Source organism: Hibiscus syriacus, unplaced genomic scaffold, assembly GCF_006381635.1.
Source record: "Hibiscus syriacus cultivar Baekdansim isolate YM2019G1 unplaced genomic scaffold, ASM638163v2 tig00110785_pilon, whole genome shotgun sequence".
Taxonomy (NCBI): Eukaryota; Viridiplantae; Streptophyta; class Magnoliopsida; order Malvales; family Malvaceae; genus Hibiscus; species Hibiscus syriacus.
In genome coordinates this window covers 100190-120456 of record NW_024062862.1, presented here as the reverse complement: position 1 = coordinate 120456, position 20267 = coordinate 100190, and the positions used below count along the sequence as shown (strand labels likewise).

At 31.8% G+C, this 20267-nt stretch overlaps 3 protein-coding genes across 3 annotated transcripts; 1 reads left to right on the top strand and 2 right to left on the bottom strand.

Moving 5' to 3' along the window:
* Positions 1-65: 65 nt before the first annotated feature.
* Positions 66-4807, bottom strand: LOC120140539 (mitogen-activated protein kinase 9-like). The gene is made up of 11 exons (XM_039155507.1): positions 4753-4807; positions 4194-4602; positions 3993-4120; positions 3771-3830; positions 2508-2657; positions 2211-2366; positions 1727-1864; positions 1578-1651; positions 953-1054; positions 606-780; positions 66-440 (listed from the first exon to the last, which is right to left on the bottom strand). The coding sequence occupies exons 1-11, from the start codon at positions 4768-4770 to the stop codon at positions 369-371; spliced, it is 1482 nt and encodes a 493-aa protein (XP_039011438.1). The 5' UTR covers positions 4771-4807; the 3' UTR covers positions 66-368.
* A 7013-nt stretch (positions 4808-11820) lies between these two features.
* On the top strand, positions 11821-16213 carry LOC120140538. The gene is made up of 10 exons (XM_039155506.1): positions 11821-11932; positions 12019-12088; positions 12321-12388; positions 13614-13675; positions 14209-14290; positions 14384-14617; positions 14989-15120; positions 15207-15268; positions 15354-15461; positions 15904-16213. Exons 1-10 carry the CDS (start codon positions 11882-11884, stop codon positions 15950-15952), a joined length of 918 nt encoding a protein of 305 aa, XP_039011437.1. The 5' UTR covers positions 11821-11881; the 3' UTR covers positions 15953-16213.
* Positions 16214-18206: 1993 nt separating this feature from the next.
* LOC120140433 (probable calcium-binding protein CML27) lies at positions 18207-18915 on the bottom strand. Its single transcript, XM_039155421.1, has one exon. The coding sequence runs from the start codon at positions 18799-18801 to the stop codon at positions 18358-18360; it is 444 nt and encodes a 147-aa protein (XP_039011352.1). The 5' UTR covers positions 18802-18915; the 3' UTR covers positions 18207-18357.
* Positions 18916-20267: the final 1352 nt, after the last annotated feature.

The following is a 20267-nucleotide window of genomic DNA, read 5'->3' as shown; positions in this document are numbered from 1 at the left end:
ATAAATCAATCCGAATACGAGTTATAGCACATTTTTTACTGGAAATTACGCCAAAAGCGCAACAGTGATTCAAATAAAAATAGTATACAGAGTTTTCTTTTTCTTTAAAATCAAAATTCTTACTACCTTACTAGACATTTCTGAAGCTCACAAAAGAACAAATACATCTCTTGCTTTCTTCAAATGTAAATAGAGCAACATCACAGGTGAAGCCTTATCTGAACTGTGAACGTTGTCATAATCCTACTGTTAGCTTCTTTCCGAAGAGGGGGGAAAAGAAAATGGTTTGGAGCAAATCACTGTGAATTAGCCTTGGGGCAAAAACAGGTAACACACCAAGCCAACTACATCCCTCAAAAGCGGTTTGATCAAACATTAAGAGTTGCAACCTTCTCAGACAAGCCAGTAACTGTCTCATCAGTGATTTCATCAGCATTAACCTGCAGCACGGAAAATAAATAAGAGAGCTACTACATAACATCCATTTTGTTCTAGCTTGAATAATGGCTTGTCAGTTGGCTGTTGGAGAGTTAACGTTAATGGTTTTGTTTTTATGCCAAGTTGGTTTTAGTTTGTCAGACAGGTTTTAGTGAAGAGATGTCAACCTCGGCGTCATCTTTTTCTTTCACAACAACGCACTTGGAGGCACTGATGCTAGCACTTTTCAATAGGAGGCTACGAGCACTAGAGTTTTCTGAACCATCTTGTGATATTGAAGCTGCATTATTCTCACTGCCATCTTGATGATCATTCTTGTCCTTGGGTTCAGGAACTCGCTCTCTGAAAAGAAGATATCAAAGTTATTCAAGCAAATTGAAATATGACACATGAACTAGACAAACTATATGTATGTTCCACCATCTAAAGTATGACAGGATCTACCCTGGTTTTACAGTTTGGGGGGGGGGGGAATTACATCAGCGACATGATCCCTAAAACTTACGAAGCATACCTAGGCAAAGAAGCATGATGTCTTAGAAGTGGAGTACTTCTTTCACCTTTACCATAATGTTCCTCCAAATGTGCAAATTGTCGTTTGAATCGATCAACACCACTATGTGATTGAAAACAAAAAGAAAAACGTTAATTGCAATGCTAGAAGCAAATGTTTTCAACTAGAATTTTGAATTTTGGACCTTTTTTATCCCCTTATATTCCACTTCGGTAAACTGGATATAAATTGTACGAGGACAATCTTGGACATCATATTAAGCAACAAAAGTTAAGGGCTCGAAAGATTTGTGAGGTATACAATGCTGATAAAGTAGAAGGCTCATGATACTGAGGGAGACATTGACGGACGTCAATAATTTTTGCAGACCAAACAAGGGTACTCATGTATGTTCGGATTTACAAAATATGTTATCATGCTTACAGATCCTAAGAAAAATAAATCACGCGGTTTTAAATAGGTAACCATTTCAAAGACGATGGGGGAAAAGAAAGACCATTTACATGTTCAAGAAACTCATGAAAAAAATCATTAAACCAGAATTCAATATCGTTATGCACATATCAAAAGAGGATGACCATATGAGTGAAGTTAATGTAACTTGAAAAATTAAATGTTTTCTAACCTTGGGTACATAAAGTTGGTCTGATCCCCGCCGCGGAGATACTCCTGCTGCATCTGGGGATGATACTCTAATATCTGTTAAGCCACAAATTGGTTAAGCAATACGATAAATAGAAACCATATGCTACCAAAGCACCGAATGTGGAGTACCTCTCGATAAATCAGTTCTCTGACATCGTCTTTTGCCAATTTCCTTCTTTCGAACTCGAATTCTAGTTTCGAAATGGGCTGAGTGGATGGTTCACGATCCACACTTGCCAAACCATAAAAATATCGATCAGCTAAAGCCTGCCAACATAGAACATCAACGTTAGGGACATCAGAAGCTTGTGAGTCATGATCTAACTGGCAGATTTATCATTTATAGTTGATTTAATGTCAAGGGTGAGAAGAATTATCATATAAGGATGAAGTGACGCTGACAAAACATCAGATCAAAAGAAGTTGAATTCAAGTCCATACCTTCATGGATTTCAATTCTATAGTAATTATAGCCTTTATGTTTTCTGAATATAAAAAATGTTATTGAGAAACCCCTTTTTCTGTAAATTTCAGGGTCATCTCTTGTATGCATACTTCGTTTCTCTTTTAGTGCTTTTAAAAAAATTAAAATCCTAAGATTGCTCAATCTTACTTCTTCAGCCGTGGGACGATCTTTTGGATCAAATGCAAGTAAGCGCTCAAGTAGGCGAAGAGCCATAGGATCCACATTAGGGAACTTCTGTGAGAAAGGAACGGGTGGTTTTTTACGCATGCTACTAAGGTACCTCCTTGCCTTTTCATTTCTAATCTGCCAGTTCATGATAAATTAAGCAAAATGAGTGGTCAGTATTTAATCTCTCGAATTGAAACTCAGTAACAAAGCTTGAAATCAGTGTCAGGTTGAAGTGAATGCATTTCAAGTTGAATATAGGAACACAAGATAACTAACCCTTGATATGGATTCAGGAGGGGGAGTGCCAAGCATATCAGTCATGAGATCCAATTGGTGCACCACATTTTTTCCAGGAAATATTGGTTTTCCTTTAAGTATATCAGCAAATATGCATCCTATGCTCCATATATCAATTGCAGGAGTGTACTACAATAGAATTAAAAACTCGGAAATTACAATTATAGCCTAAGAAAACATATTTTTGGTTTTAACCACCTGTATCCGATCTATTGAATATTTAATACAATTATTATACATCAAAAATCAAATGAAATTTCAGATGCTGCACTTCTAGTTTTCAGAAGATATATAAAAACAATTGATTAACAAAAAGGTCGATGGAGACAATGATAGGTGAGCACCAATAACACTAAAAGTGGCTAAAATATTCAAGATAACGGAGCATGCCATCTGAATACAGATGAACTAAAGAAAAGAGCACAGTATTTTTCTTTAGCTCCTAGCCTTTGCTAATATGATCAATGTCGTTAGCTTAATTTAGAAGAGATTTGATTTGAGCACACAGAGAATAAACCTATTGATTACATGGCCTCTCTAACATCACATTAAACAGTACCTTTAACAACTTACAGGTATTAACTTTATTATTCCAGATTGCAGTAACAACAATACAAATTCTTAAAGCTGCAAGATTAGCTTAAAAAATTTCCCCTAGAAGATGATGTAGGAAAAAAAACAATAAATGATGATTACAGAAATGGCTGACAGCTAAGTTAAAGATAACGCAGCAAACTTAAATTCCACATAAGAAAAACTATTAACTTACAAGTGCAAAGCAATCCGATATTGACTACTTCAAAGATCAATACTTAGAATTAAACCATTCCAAGAACTTTACTCAAACATGCTACCGACAACATCAAATTAAAGTGAAGAATGATGTATATGCAAAAAGGATGTCAAATGAAATTCATATCTATCAAAAAGTAAACAAAAATGCCTACTGTGGTTTTACTGCCAAGTAAAATTGAAATCAAAGTTCAAATAGAATAACTCGGGAGCAACAGTCCAAACAAATTTCTCTGGATAAATACCAACAATAACTGTTCCATATAAAGTAGAAGGGGAAGAACAGGGGAATGAAAATATTTTGAGAAATCAAATCAATATATATATATATATATATGACTACCTTACCGAAACAAAAAATTTATCTCCGTCTCCTTTAGCAATCTCAGCAACTGGAAATAAGAATGTAAAGATGAAGAGCCTAATATATAGAAGACTAAAAGAACTTACTTTGGAGAAAAATGATCCACAGAGTTCAGGAGCACGATACCAGCGGGTCGCTACATAGTCCTAGATGGATTAAATAAGTTAGATTAGTTAGCACCACCTTTTTGGAGGTTTGCCTAGTGTAATTGGCAGGGTGGGGGGAATTTAAAAGTAAATTAAGCCTTTGAGAAATACTAAGGAAAGATGAATGCGGAAGCTTGAAGATTTCATGCAAGAACAACATACAGTCCAAAAAATGGCAGATGGGGCATCGTTAAATGACACTCGAGCAAGGCCAAAATCGCATATCTTCAACTTACAGTCAGCATTAGCAAGGATGTTCTTTGGTTTTAAATCTCGATGGAATACATTTGCTGCAGCAAATGGAAGCGAAAAAATTATACAAGGAAGAGACAGGGTCAGGGAAGCATTCTGAAATGCACTGACCTGAGTGTATATACTTGAGACTGCGAAGAAGCTGGTATAAGAAAAACTGATGATGCTCGGGAGTTAAGTCATCATTGGCCTTAATTACTTGGTGAAGATCAGATTCCATCAACTCAAAAACAACATAAATATCTCTGAATTCCCGCCGGGATGGAGGGAGCATTATATGTTTTATTTCTACGATATCAGGATGCCGCAGCAACCGCAGCAACTTGATTTCTCTCAAAATCCGTGTCGCGTCAGAAACATGCTCAAAGACATCATTAATCTTTTTTATTGCAACCTTTTCACCCGTGTGGTTGTCAATTGCAGAAGCAACAATCCCATAACTTCCTTTCCCGATGATCTCCTGAATTTGATATCGGCTTCCCTCTCCATATTCAGTGAAAAAATCTGCTTCAGGCTCACCCTGCATAGCACCATTGTTTACAAACAAGGAACAAAAATGGAGCGCCGCATGCATGTGTTGAATAGTCAATTAATGATTCATCACAACAACAAAAGGCAATGCAAGTCCAATATTTTGTTTCTTAAATGAAATCAGAAATCAAGAAAATACCTTTTTCTGAGAAGCCATGGGAGGAAAAAGGAGGTTTGATGAGATTGAGGGAAGAATAATCGAAATCTAGTACTGGCTGTTGCTAGCGATGGAGTTAGCGTACAAGTTGAATGATCCAAGACAATATTATTATTGTTGATGTTTTGAGTATTATTATTAGAGGCAGAAGAAGAGATGGTGAAATGGCGACATTGAAACCAGGCACAGAAGAACGTCGAGGAGAGTGCCACTTGCCCCTATCAACTCTTTCCTTGGGTCCTCAGCCAATCAACTCCCGCTTCCCATTCCGCATTTCCTTCTCCTCCCCTTGTATTATCTCTCTCTTGTTTATATTTTTTATAAATAGATTTTACCTTCTTTCTCCCATGTTTTGCCCGATCCACCCGGAGAAACAAAGTAAAAATACAAACTCCTCTATATTTAGTAAGTGAAGCGCAGAGAGAGACATACTGGGGATTTCTTTTACGTACATATCTCCCAAAACACACCTTTTTCCTGCCATATTTTAAGATTAAGTCCACTGAAGAAAGTGCTTCATCTCCAAAACACATGAGCATGATCAGTTGATCACAAATAGCGCTGTGCCAACCATTACACTCAATAATACGAGTCACGATTTGTACATCCCGACTGGTGATACATTATACTCCAGCATAGGAGCTTGAACAAGTGAGTGCTATCCTCAGACGAGACAGCCCTGGATGTGTCCAATTCGGAAAGTCAAATAATTTATTTATCGACAACCATTCTATATGAAGAAGAAAACAGTATGCACTTTGAAAGCAGGTGTGGAAATCTCGGATTTCAATGAACCTGGCACAAAAGAATCTATATGCCATGCATAAACCACCTTCACTTCAAACTATCAAGGATGTAACATGCCAATAATAAATCTTAATACAAAAACTTTACCTCCAGAAATTATCCTCACTTTAAAAAAGACAGTTATTTTTTGCCCTCTACCGACAAATTGTAGATGTACATTAATAAGATGACTAAATAAAAGAGGTTATAATAAATTCAACTTTAAACATTAAATTTAAATTTAAATTTTAAAATGAAAACATTATCTAATTTAATATTAAAATAGATAAAATTTAATTAAACGCCAAAAAAGTTAAAGACCTATTTCTAAAGTCTACATAGTTTTGTCCTTACTCTTGACATTACAATCTAAATGTAATTAAAGGCTTTAAGTTTTAGGAACATCTATCCTCTAATTTGTTAACTTGTATATGTATTAAAAATGAACGAATATGAAGTTTTAGAAGTTGAAAGTTCTCCAAATTTTATTTCATTTTTTCTTATTTGTTAATCAAAATATATTAGTAGAATATCTTATTTGATTTCATGATGAGTAGAACTTTATTCTGTAACTTAAGTGTTTAAATCACAAGATTAATTCAGATAAAAGAATATATTCTTTTAGATAATCCAAATTTAAATAATTTTATTGGTAAGTATGTATAAGTTTATTAATTTTGAAAATAAATATAAATATTATCTTTAAACATATTAATATGTTAAAAAAAATAACAATGTAAATATATAATGTGTTGTCTATAATTTTGTATAAAAATGTCTCGGTAATATTGCAGTATACCATGTTTCCAAATATTACAAATTGCAGAACCTGACCATATAATTCTCAACTTTTATAAGACTTCATGTGAAAATATTATAACTCCGGCATGGTGGCCGGAGACGGTTGAACGGCGGAAGTTGGAGGTGATAGAGGAACCAATAATTATAGTTAGTGGAGAGAACAACAAAAAGGCAAATAGTTTTTTTACTAAATTAGAGAAAAATGATTACAAAAGCTTAGTCTTAGCCTAACACTTTAATAGGCTCTTAATAATATGCTAACAAACTAACTAAGAGTTTGTTTGTTTGGGGAAAACCAATTATGGAATTGGTTTTCTCCGAAATCTCGTGTTTATTTTACATAATTCGTTTTTTGAAAAATGTTTTCCCGTGTTTGTTTTACGTAATTCGTTTTTCGAGAAAAAAAATTCAATGTTTGGTTAGAGGAAAACTGGTTGGTCAACGTAAAACATTTTACTGATCAATAAAATTTCATTTGTGTTTTATGAAAAATGTCTTACGTTCTGATTTTTCGTAAGTCATTTTCCGAAGTTTTCACTTCAAATAATAAATAGTGATAGTTTTGCCTCTATTTTGCATGCTGATTTCGCAAGGAGCTGATGTTGTCTGTTGGTTCCTTTTGGTTTGACTTTGTTTCTGCTTGCTGGTTTGAGTTTGTTGTTTTATTATTCCTTTGGTTGTTGTGTGGATTTTTATATCTACTATTTTCTTCCGTCTAGATTTAGAGGAATTTTTAACGAGACATGTGACAATATTTTTAAATGTATGAACTTTTTATACTATTTCATAATAAAAATGATCTGATTCTGTGTTTAGATCAATTTGATATTTTGATTTAATTCATTTACTAATTTTTCAGATAATTTAGATTGGATATTTGAAAAAAAAATAGATAATTAGATCATATACGAATAGTCTAAATTCTAGTTCTAAATCATCCAAAAACCCAATAAAAAATGGGTCTTTAGAATTTAGACAACTTTTAGCCTAATAAGTGAGTAACCCGCTAACCACTAAGACTCTGACCAATAAAAATTAGTATGTTTAATTATTCATTGTGTATATATATATATATATATATTTATAAGAGTAGATGTATAAAGGATGTTTTATAAAGTTACAAAATATAAAATTTAAATATGAAATTTGTCAAATTAAATTTTATGTTTGAATTTGGATATCCATATATTCGATTAGAAATCCAAATTAAAATATGAATCACAATTTTAGTAATTTAAAATTCTAGAAATTTAAAATTAAATAATATATGATATACGACAGAAATCTTCATATGTAACAATCAAAGATAAATCAAATATGCACAAATTAAGTGGTTTTAATGATTAAATGATTTGTTATTATCCCCTTAAAATTTCGATTTCTAACACACATATACAAGAATATAAACAAGAGTATTTGATCAAGTATTGTATTATATTCAATCCAATTTTTTTTTTTAAAAAAAGATAAAGCAAATAATACTAAGAGAAGTTGAGGGAGTAAAGATGCAATTACGGTATGGCTTTATAGATTAGCGTGTGGATTACTTTTCATATATATGGCATGCTTTATAAAATGATGTGAAATTTATTTTAATCTTCGGATAAACTACACTATTAACCCCTTTTCCTTTTGGTTTGTCTTATTTTAGTCATCAATTTTGAAAGAAATACATTATGGTCACTTTTATTTTCAATCTCTTATTTTGACAACTAGTTCATTAACTTTCGTTATTTTGTTAATGTGGTACGTTAGTAAAAATAATCAAATTTTTACTTGATTCCTGGTTTTTGGATGTAATAGTAATTTGACTTTAAATTTTAAATAAAATACTAATTTAACCTATAAATTTTATATAAAATATCAATTTAACTATTGAATTCAATCAAAGTTCCTATTGATGGCCACCACTCAATATCATTGTTGGTCCGCAACTGGAGTTTTGTGTGACAAGAAGGTGCCTCTAAAACTTAAGGGAAAATTTTATAGAATGACAATAAGACCAGCGCTGTTGTATGGATCAGAATGTTGGGCAACTAAGAATGATCACGTAAGGAGGATAGAGGCCACAGAAATGAGAATGCTTCGATGGACATGCGGTAGGACTTTGTGGGATATGACAACAAACTCTGCAATTAGGATGTCCTTGGGGGTGGTGCCTGTTTTCGAAAAATTGAGGGAGGGAAGACTACGGTGGTTTGGGCATGTCCTTAGGCGACTACCGTCGGATGCGGTCAGGAGGGTAGAGTCGATTACAGTCGACGGTGTTAGAAGGAGAGGACGACCAAGGCGGAAGTGGGAAGACTGCTTGAGATCTGATATGATGGATTTAGCCCTTTCCGAGGACATGACCTCTGATAGGAAAGTATGGAGACTTAAGACTAGAGTAGTCGAGTAGTGTGGGTCACATCTTTAGGGTGTAACATCTCTGTCTTCTTATATTACCTTTGTAGTAATTTCCATGACTTCTACTTTTTATACGTTTCTGTTATTGATATTTATGAAGGCTTAGAACTGGGCTTGCTACCGTTGACTTCTGTGTATCATTCTCTTCACTTTTAAATTTAGTCGGGTCTTACTTTTCTATCTATATGCATAGATCTTTTCGCAGGGATTTATTTGCAGGGATTACTTCCAATTACAGACGCGCATACGTTATTAATGATTGCATATGAATACTGTTCAATTATGTATTTATGTATTTAGTTATACATGTTGCATTTTATCTATATTTTAATTTTTCTGACTGCCGGAGGTCTTCCACGAAAGCTACTCTCAACCTGGCGTTGGGGGCAGCCTACTACCCTACCTCCCCCTTACCCCATTGCATATGGGAATTGGGTTTTATTGTTGTTGTTGTATCTTTAATATACAATTAAAAAAAGATATTATCGGTTTTGTTATTATTTAAATAATAAAATTAATATTATTATTTATACCTAAAACATCAATGTTTTTTTAATATTTTCGGTAAAGTGACAAACAATAACAAAATCGGTAGAAAAAATAACAAAACTGGTAGAAATAATAATGTTTTTAGTAATTTTTTACGATATTATTATTTAAATAATAACAAAACCAATAGTATATTTTTTTAACCGTATATTAAAGCTATCACACGTGATATTTTCATCAATTGTTGTTTGTCGATGGATGTTAGATTCTAAAATTTTTAGTTTACTCTTTTTTGACCTCTTGAACTTGAGTCTAATATTCGTTTCACCAAAAATACCATGCACTCCATAAACCTGGTCTAAAACATTTCAAATTTCTTCAAAAATAAATTTATTATTATATTTAAAAAAACTAAAAAAATAAAATTTATATCGTAATACATTCCTATTATAATAATAATAAAAATTTAATTTATATAAATTTTAATAAATTATATACATACAATTTTATCTTTATTGTTTAGTATTTTATGTACTATAAAAATACTTTAAGAATAAAAATTCTTAATATTTTTTTATCACTTTGATATAAATTCCGATGGTCTGTATTTATCGACAGTGAGGCACATGCACAAATTCATATTTATATTTTTACTAACATATCACATCATGAAATTAATAAAATTAATGATATAATAAATCAATAATATAAACGATTGTAATTATTTTAAAATTGGTAATTAAAATAAGCTGTCCTAAAAATAAAAGTAGTTATTAGTGTAGTTTATTCTTAATGTTTTATATAAAATTAATACTACTATTTAACAAGATTATTTATCATATGACTGCTCATTATTGACGATATAAAATTAACTGACAGCTGGAACCCAATTTCCATGGAGAATCCCCACTTGTGAATTTTCAAAATACGACAAGAATCAAATCAAATCAAATAATAATAATGAAGCACATAGGTGAACGTTTATCGGGAAGACAACTTTAAAAAGAAAACAAAAAGGATAATAATAAAGAAATGCACTCACGCTATTCTAGGAGAGCAAGATATATTAAATTATTTTAATAGTAATTTTATAAGAGATTGTTTTATAAAAATATAAATAACAAAAAATAACATATATTATTAAAAATTATTTTTGAAAAATAAGATAAAAGATTTAAATCAATAATTTATATATAATATCACCTTTATTTTAAAAGGAACATAAAATATAAAAATTGGTATTATTTTTAAACAATATTTAATGTATTAATTTATTAATAACATATTAAATATAAATGTTTTATCAACTTTAAATTTGTATAATAAAATAGCTTTATAAATTTCATACACACATTTTTAATTTATTATTACAAATTTAAATTATTAAAGAATATACATCATGTAAATAATTTAATAAAATATATACTCAAACAAATTTATATTATATAATGATATAAAATAATTTTACATTCTTTTAAAATAAATAAAATAAAATAAATAGTCATATTTTTTCTTTTTTTTTTCTTACAGTTAGTCTTTTTTTTTCATCTTTATTGATCAGCGACGATACTAATTTTAATGTTAGTCACCGACAGTTAATATTCATTATTTTTTTTTATATTACGTCTTAATTTTTTTAATTTTTAATAATTATGTGTTTATGACATTTTTTTATTTATCTTTTGGCATAATTTCAATAATTGTTATTAATCATTTTAGTCGTTATATTTGTTTAATCTTTAAGGATTGAACTTAACATCGACTCGACTGATCAAGATTACACTTATTTGTTATGATACTGATCTTTCTTGCTTTGAACCCTTATATTCAATTTGGAAACACGGTTTGCATTTAGAGATAATTTTCTTATGAAGCTCAATTTTGATTTACGATTGTCAGTGATCTTTCAGTAGTTTGATACCCAGTTGTAATTCACTTATTGATACAATCAGATATGTTCATATCTATATATTTTTTTGAGTTTTTTATTATAGATTTTTAATTTATTTCTTGTATGATCCATGTATGATTATAAGTGAGTAGTTTCTTTTATCAGTGCTTATAGGAAATATGTTAATTATATATTTAAACATTCGTTATAATTTTGGATATTTCTTTTTTCATAAAATTAACGACTTTTATTTACATAAAAATAAAATAATATGAATAATAATATACTAAACAATAATATATTTTAAACATCGTATCCTTAACAATAATTTTACATTAAATAAGTTAAACATTTCTAATTTTTAAATAGTTTCTATATATATAAGAATGAATCCACAATCTAAAAAATAAAAAAATATCAACTAAGATTTTTTAATCATTTATTCTAAAAATTGTTATTATTAAAGAATGCATTAAAAAAATAAATCAAGAGGGGAAAATAAAGCAACGTGCACAAAATTCGGCATATGGATCCCATCTAATAGTACTTTAATCAAAGACCCAATAGATCCAAACCCAACCCATATGGTTTTGTCTTTCGCACAACTTTCGATACTTTCTAGGTCGTTGGCTGTACTGATCTCAATTATTACATATAAACATAAATATCAATCCTTACACGAACTTGCCTTTGAGACATTTAAGCAAAATCCATCTAGCTTTAGATTCATCGAGCAAGATGTTGACGGATGCAGACAAGGAGTTCTTATATCTAACTGCTGTTGTCACTGTATGATTTTATTTTCCTCTTATTTTTCTTCTTCTTTTTAATTTTCATAGAATTGATTATCTGGGTTGTTTTGATGTTTTCTGCAGGTGGGGTATCAGTTTTTTTTCTTTATAATCGCTGTGGTTTTGAAGTTCGATAAAGTGATTGATTTTGCAGGTACATAAACCACATGTTTATCTAATTTTGGTGTTTACTCGACTATTATTTTAGATCTGAGATTGGGAAATTTTAAATCTTTTGGTAAAAACCGTGCAGTAAGCTATTCATAGGATTCTGCAAAATGAAAGCTTGGTTTTTATGATTCATTGATTGGTGACAATAAGCGAGAGTTAATGTTTTTTGTACAATTTTAAGTTATTTAAATAGATCACTTTTGGATTTTCACCAGGAAGCTCGAATTTCACCGTCATTGCTCTGTTGACTCTGATACAGAAAGGGACATGGCATCTGCGCCAGGTAATTGAGGAAAAATCTACATGGGATATATGTACTTAATCTCTGCTAGGGTTATGATTCTGATATGAATTCAACTCAAATATTGTTGGTTTAGGGTCAATTTGACATTGTTTTTGAAAATTGCTGAGAACTATTGTGAAAAAGTTATTTTAAAAATGATTTTGAGAATTTGAGTTTAAAATTTTAGTGTATGGTATTGCTGTCAGAAAATACTTTTAAAATGATAAAATGTTCATTTCAGTAACTTAACTTTTTTTAAATTTTTTAATAAAACCGATAAAATAATTTTAAATTAATAAATTAACAATTTTTTTTAAAAATAATTAAATTAAAATTTGTCTTAAGGACAGCAAAAAAAAAGGAGAAGGCACAAACATACTAAAGCAAAATTAATATTACAATAACAAGCATGAGGTTAAATTTGTCCTTTTATTCTAAACGAGCTTTCTCACCGCTACTGTTGGAATATTCAGCTTTTCCAGTTAGGTTAAAAACCTAGTTCTAAACGCATTTTGATAACAAGAAAAGATACATTGTTTGGCATTGCTTCTATTGCCAATAAGTGATTTTGGAGCCAAAAGCTCTTTTAAAACCTCCACCGAACGGGGCCTTAGTTGATCCATTTACTAGCTTTTTGAAACGCTCTTGATTTATTAATTTAGTTCAGTTGATTTTTTGTCAATACTTAGATGCTTTGATATGAATTTAACTCAAACGTTATTAGTTTAGTTGGTCTGGTAGAAGCACTATTAAATGCTCTTGATCTGTTAATTTAGTTCAGTTCTAAGTTCTTTTGATTTTTGTTAATACTTGGCTCTCTCTAGCTCTTCTAAAAGTGTTAGTAATGATCATAATTAACAACTCCTCTTTTATAAGGCTTAAACTGATAAGATTTTGTTCTGGGGGCTGTACATCTTATTTTAAGATAGTTTTTCTTTTTTCACCCTACCAGTTTCACTGATAAGCTACGGGCTGTCTTTTATAGATTGATTTGGTTGGCTCGTGTGTATCTGCAAACACAGGTGGAAAGGAAAATGCCATGAAATCTCAATATCATAAGAAACTGAAACTAAGCAAATCATAATTCTTATGATGTTGTAGAGATTTTGTCACATTTGCCTTTTTTTTTTTGTGGATGACGTGACGCTTCTGTGTGAATATCAGCCCTGAATAATGTTCTGTGGATATATCTTCTCGTACTGATTTTGCAGCTCTACTTTTTCAGGTTGTCCTCACTTCGATGATGGTAATATGGAGCTCACGATTGGCAATATATCTCCTTATTAGGTATGATACCATGAAGATCTATGGGCTTATTTCGGGACATATTGTCATGTAATATCAGGCTTTTGACTATATCAAAAGTTTCCGGCCTTCCTTGTCATTCTGGCCAAGATTTTAGCACCCCATATTTAATCCTTAACGATGATAGTTTGTTGATAATTGGTTCTATTAAATTTTCTTTATCTATGCATGATGTATCATTTTGTATGATTCATGTAAAAAAATTTCTCTTTGTAGGTAATTATATTACTGTTGTAATTATTTCCATTTTGATGGGCCATACAATCTGGTGACCAGCATTACTTAGGTTTGTGATAGGGTTAACATGATGCTTCAAGCTTTGGAAGGGTCCCTTTGGTTTTCAGAAACATAAGGCGAATATTGGGCTGTTAGTTGGCATGCTACTTTTTAACTACCAAATGTTCCATATCATCTTCATATCTCACTGTTTGTGGCTCTTGTGGAATTTGTCCATATATTGTCTAATGAATGCATAATTTTTGGTGTGTGTGTGTGTGTGACACAATGGTGATCAGAATTCTGAGATGGGGGGAGGATAGGCGTCATGATAAGATGCGCAACAGTGTGGCAAACATAGCAGTTTACTTTATAGTTCAGGTTCTCTTCACCCGATTAAAGCTATTTCTTTGTTGTTTATGGGGATTAAATTTTAAAAACTTTAATGTATCCCAATCTTTGCGTGAATTTCAGGGTTTTTGGGCCTGGGCTGTGACTTTACCTATAACAGTGGTTAATGCGAGTGACAAAGATCCAAACATTCAGGCTGCAGACATTATAGGGTGGATCATGTGGTTTGTGGGTGCCTCTGTTGAACTTTTAGCTGATATATATAAATTTTCCTTCAAGAATTCTCCAGAAAGCAAAGGAAAGTGGTGCGACCTTGGACCATGGAAATACTCTCGCCATCCAAACTATTTTGGTGACGTGAGTATCAGAATTTTGCAGTGCATCAGTAAACAACAAAGAAAATTTGAAAAAGTTCTTTTCTTATGCATTGGTTGCATGATTGCTTTGATGAATCTAGCTAATAGTACTTGTTTTATTTAAGTACTCTCCACTATTTTTCCTGGTGCTTATAATATACATGGTTAGTAGAACCTCGTTCAATAGGTAACTTAGGATTGAAGTAACTGAGAAATGTGGGGTTTGAGGTTAGATTGATATAATAATAAGGAATGTATCTCTTTGCTTCATTTGATTGACATGGCATAGTATTCATTTTGGTCAAAGCGAAAATAGGGTTGAGGCTTTGACACTTTGCCTTTCTTTAATAATTTTCTAAATAATTTGGCCAGATTTTACTCGCTAGTGGATACTTTGTGGCCTCTATTCCCATACTTGAAGGTTCTGAATGGTATGTCGTACTCATTGGGCCAATCTTTGTGACATTGTTGCTCCTCTTTGTTAGCGGCCTGCCAGCTCTTGAGGTTTGTATTCCTTGCTTCAGTTTATTTATTTATTTTATTTTTAAATAGTGCAGTATACTGATGTTATCTTACATCTATGGACACAGGCATCGGCAGACAAGAAGTTCGGTAATGTGGATGCATATAGGATTTACAAAAAAAGAACTAGGTTAGTCATCACTTCTTCCATTGTTTAATCTCTTGAAATATGTAAGTGGAGGCCAAAGTTGCTGAGAGTTAACATCTGATTTCAGCCCTCTTATTCCACTGCCGCATGCAGTATATGGGAACCTGCCTCATTGGTTCAAAGCTGTTTTTCTCTTTGAATTTCCTATCTACAGCCGTTATTTACATAAAAACCGGTGAGTCTGCATCTATTCTTTTCTGTTAATTGTCACTTTTGGGATGTTATACGATCTTAAATCATTTCCAGTAGTAAGTTTGATTGTTGTCCATCTCCATCATGTCATTTGTGGGATGGAATTTAAAAATTCAAAATTTGAACCTCTTAGGGACAGAAATGGAAGAGCATAGTGTACTTAACCGATGCAGTGCACATATAGACCTTATGACTCGAAAGAACTTTTATGTGCTTTGCTCTGAATGTGAGTAAAAGTTTTAGCTCTAAGAATAAAAACGGAATTCAAAGATTACGAGTGCCATCTTAGCTTGTTTCACATCTCGAAACTTCATTTCAGTTTCCTGGATTGTTCAATCGAAAGATACCGGTAATGTTTTAGTGCTACCCTGTTTCAAATGTTACTGGTTGAAGTGGGTTTTCATCTAGTTTTTCATTTTTTCCAGGCGCAGCAACAGCCAAGAAGGAAGCAGGGATGAACAGAAGCTGGGTTAGTGCTTCCGGATCTTCGGGTTTTTACCAGGTCGTCCCAAAAACTTTAGTGGCATGTTTCGGATGAAGGGTAATAGGATCTTAAGGTGATGCAGCTGTGGTATTGCCTTTTAACTTTGTGTGTTGTGACCTTATCTTTATGACAGCTCTATTTCATGGATGTATTTTAGGACTTTTGAGTGTTTCGTGTGTTGAATAAACTGTTACCAACATCTTCCGTGGGATTTCTTCATGCCGTATGAAATTTGTTCTGCATATGGAACATATGGTGTTATTATCCCTTGGATGTGATTTCCATGGCAATTATATTTTGTTTTCATCATGTTTATATTTTACAATGTTAGACATTACATTCTAGGCAAATTCATTGCTTTTAATCTTTCAACTACATACTATTTCAAATATTAAAATAGAAAAGTAGCTTATGAGTTTATATGATAATAACTTTTTTTTTCTTTCTTTTGGATAAAAGGTTATATAATAATATTTCCATTGATTGAGCTGGTAGCTATAATAGTTGATAGGACCGAGATATTATGTAAATATGTCTAAATTAGGTATGCAGGTCTGTTTCAAAAGATAGACCATTTGTATTACTTTCTAAAATGAAGTAATTAAAATATTTTAGAATAAGAAATAATTTGTTAAATCTGAAATTATGGGAGATTTAGGATTATCAAAATTTATCGTGGAGAACGATTGAAGATTTGTCAAAATTTTTGTTTATAATTTTATTTATCACTTTTTTGATAATCAAATGGAAAATTTGTTTTTCTTTTGAATAAAATTGTCATCAAGGCACAAAATTTATATATAAACAAATTTGGATGATATTCATGTGTGGGATTGACATTAAGGCACAAAAATTATGTATAAATGGATTTGGGTGATATTCATGTGTGGGATTCACAAATTTTGAAGTTATATGATGTGTCATATGTCATACTTATACATAGATGAGCTTGTAAATATAATCTATATTTTTAGATAAGATATTTTTAAATTTGAGATCGCCTTTTATCACTTAAATGGATATTCTGAAAATTTTAAATGCTCAATACTATAATTATTTTTAAAATTTAATAAAATTTAACATTCAGATACTAGTTTACCATATCAAACTAGAAATGTAACAAAAAATATCATATTAAGTTGTGAATTTTATAAGATATCAAATTAAATAGCTTTAGAACATTTTGGGGACAAGTATAAATCACCATATTATCTAAGTATTAATTATAAGGGTTCTAATGAAATGTAAAAAAACTTTTGAGGGATTCAAATGAAGTTTTACCAAATTTAGGGGATCATGACTCGGGCCTCTTTAGTGATGGGCACGGGATTCGAGCCCGAGAGGGTTTGCCTCAATCCAACCCGATTGGATTGATATTTTTTTAAAAAAAGGGGTTTGAATTAGGCCAGGTCAATTTTTTAGAGGATAAGGTCAAGTCGGCTTCGGATCAGATCAAATCAGATTTTTTAGAGAATAGGTCAAGTCGGGTTCGGGTTATGGTGAAAAATACTTGACCCGACTCGATCCAAAAAAATAATATAATTATATTTTATATATTTAGGAATAATTGCTATAATACCCCTTTTTATATTATTTATTTTCAATTAAGTCTTATTTTATTGAATAAAATTAATAATTTTATATTATTTCTATATTCGAGTAGGATGAATTTGGAGTACGATGAAATTACTCTAAATTCAAGTTGGGTTAGATTTTGAGTGGAGGATATAAAATATTCGAGTATGGTCGGAAACTCGATCTATACCTATCCCTACCTCTGTTGGACCCTCTTAGATTTGCCTCGGATGGAAAATTATCATAACACCCCTAATAAAAAAAGACAAATGGAAACTATATTTATTTTAAAGGTAAAGTACATGAATGATCCCTTAACTATAGATGATTGTTTTGTTGAGTTCTCAACTATTAAAAGTTACAAAATAATCTATCGACTATAGGACATTACTTTATTGAGTCTCCCGACTATTAAAAATTACAAAATGGTCACTCGACTATTCTCTATTAAAAGTTATAATAATTATCAAATTGATTAATTCGATTTTAAACATATAGGTCGGAATTTGAATTAAATGATACAAATTATAATCAATAAATTAAGATTTAAAACTATTTTTAACGTACACAAGTCTATATTAGAGAATTTTCTGAGAGATAATAAGGTTATTTAGTGATGCCAATACAGTAAGCGTAAGCTATCCAATTTTAAATTTCATTCCATGAGACTTGAGAATCCAACAAGTGTTGCAAATTCCATATATTTTACTCAAGTAAGAATAAAAGTAGGAAAGACTCGCATTCAGTACATGGAAATAACTTATATACGATACCTTTTGATTCACATCGTCTGAATCCAATCAAAATCCTCCGATTTAGATTACTCGTCTTTACTCTTGGCCGGATTATTCATCAGCTTCCGGAACTCCTTGAAATTAACATTCCCATCCTCATCTGCATCAACTGAAGTGATCATCTTGACGCATTTCTCAACCGAGCACTCCATCCCCAACTTATTCAAAACCAGATGCAACTCCTCCGCCGAGATGAGGCCGTTCTTATCCTGATCGTACAAATCAAAGGCCTCACGCAGCTCCGCCTCGGCGTTGGAATTGTCAAAATTCGATCGGCAGAGGATGAGGAATTCGGAAAGGTTGATGAAGCCATCTTTGTCGATGTCGATTTCCTCCATGACGCGTTTGAGTTCCTGCTCGGGGGAGGAGCACCCTAGCGCTATCAAGACATCGTTGAGCTCCGTTACGGAGATCTTGCCGTCCTTGTTCTTGTCGAATTGGTTGAACACTCTTTGGAGCTGCTCATCCATGGCGGTGTTTGAGTTATGGACATGGTTGTTTTGATTTTGGGAATGGTTAAAGGAACGAACCGGGGGATTGAGTGACTAATTTTAGTGCCCAATTTGACGGGAGCGAAAAAGGAGGCTTGGCAGGAAAACAAACAGATCAAGTACTATTACATTTCTGTCCTTGCAATCCTCCTCTTTCATTCAAACCTCCCCACGTGCTGTTGTTTTGTTTCTATTATTTACGGACGTCATTGGAAATACGCTTCCAAATTTAGACCATACACGCATGATTCATTTAATTTTTTTTTATAAATTTAGAGTGAATTATTTATAATTTTATATTTTATGTATTTTAATTTTTAACATCTAATTTTATATTAATTTTTTAAAAAATAAAAATTATTAATTAATCAACATTTAATTTCAAGAGATAATGTGACAAATCTACATAATATATAAAGGTATTGACGTGTTATAATGACTCGTCAATAGAAAAATATTTTTAAATTAATTATAATAATCACATAAAATTATTTAATTTGTTTAAAATAAAAAATAAACTTTAGATAATTTAAACACCAAGACACAAAGTTAATATATATATATATATATATATATATATTATTTAATCACTAAATCAAGTCATGGACTTGACCTATTTTTAATAATACTTATTATATAAGATATTGTAGAACTCCAATTTCATAATTACTTGTAGCACCACCTCCTTCGTCCTCTTAAAAGTAAAGCATTGTCCTCTTTCCTTGTATAAACATGTCTATGTGCCTCCTGATATGTGCTTGTTAATGTTGCAAACCAAAAAGATAAATCTATTTCATTACTGAAAAGCCCCATTAATTGGTCACATTTTTACAACTACTTAATGTAATGTTATTTTAATAACATAACACAAACTTGATAAAATGGTGCATGCAGTGTTTATATTGTGGGTGTCGGGATGAAGCCAAGTGAGTGATCTGGACAACGGCAAGGCGTAAGAGAAGGCCAACGGCAATGGAAGCGGCTGCCATGACAATTGGTCCTGTCACGGCCATTGCAAAAGCTGCAACGGAATTCCCACATGCTATGATCTTTGGTTGCAACGCCAAGAACATTAAAAACCAAACATTTCTCTTTCTACTATGAAATAAAAGAAAAATCTGAAAGATGAAGGGCTTCCGCCATCAGTTCTATTGACATATCAAATCCAAGACACAAACTAAGCAAAATAGTAGAAGACGTTATCATCACCACAGTTTTTCTTACTTCCATTGCTTTGTTACAACACAGTAAAGATATGGGGGAGTGTCGGAAAGACCAGAGTTTCAGTCGTTTGAAAGTAGAGGAAAAAAAATGCTTGTGTAACTTCCTGACCAAGACCAAACATGGCCATGCATATGACAGAATTGATGGACTTTATAATCGCAGGCATTTCCACATTCTATGCAACGTGGGTTTGGTTTGAGCAGAAAGAGAAGCGTGTAGAT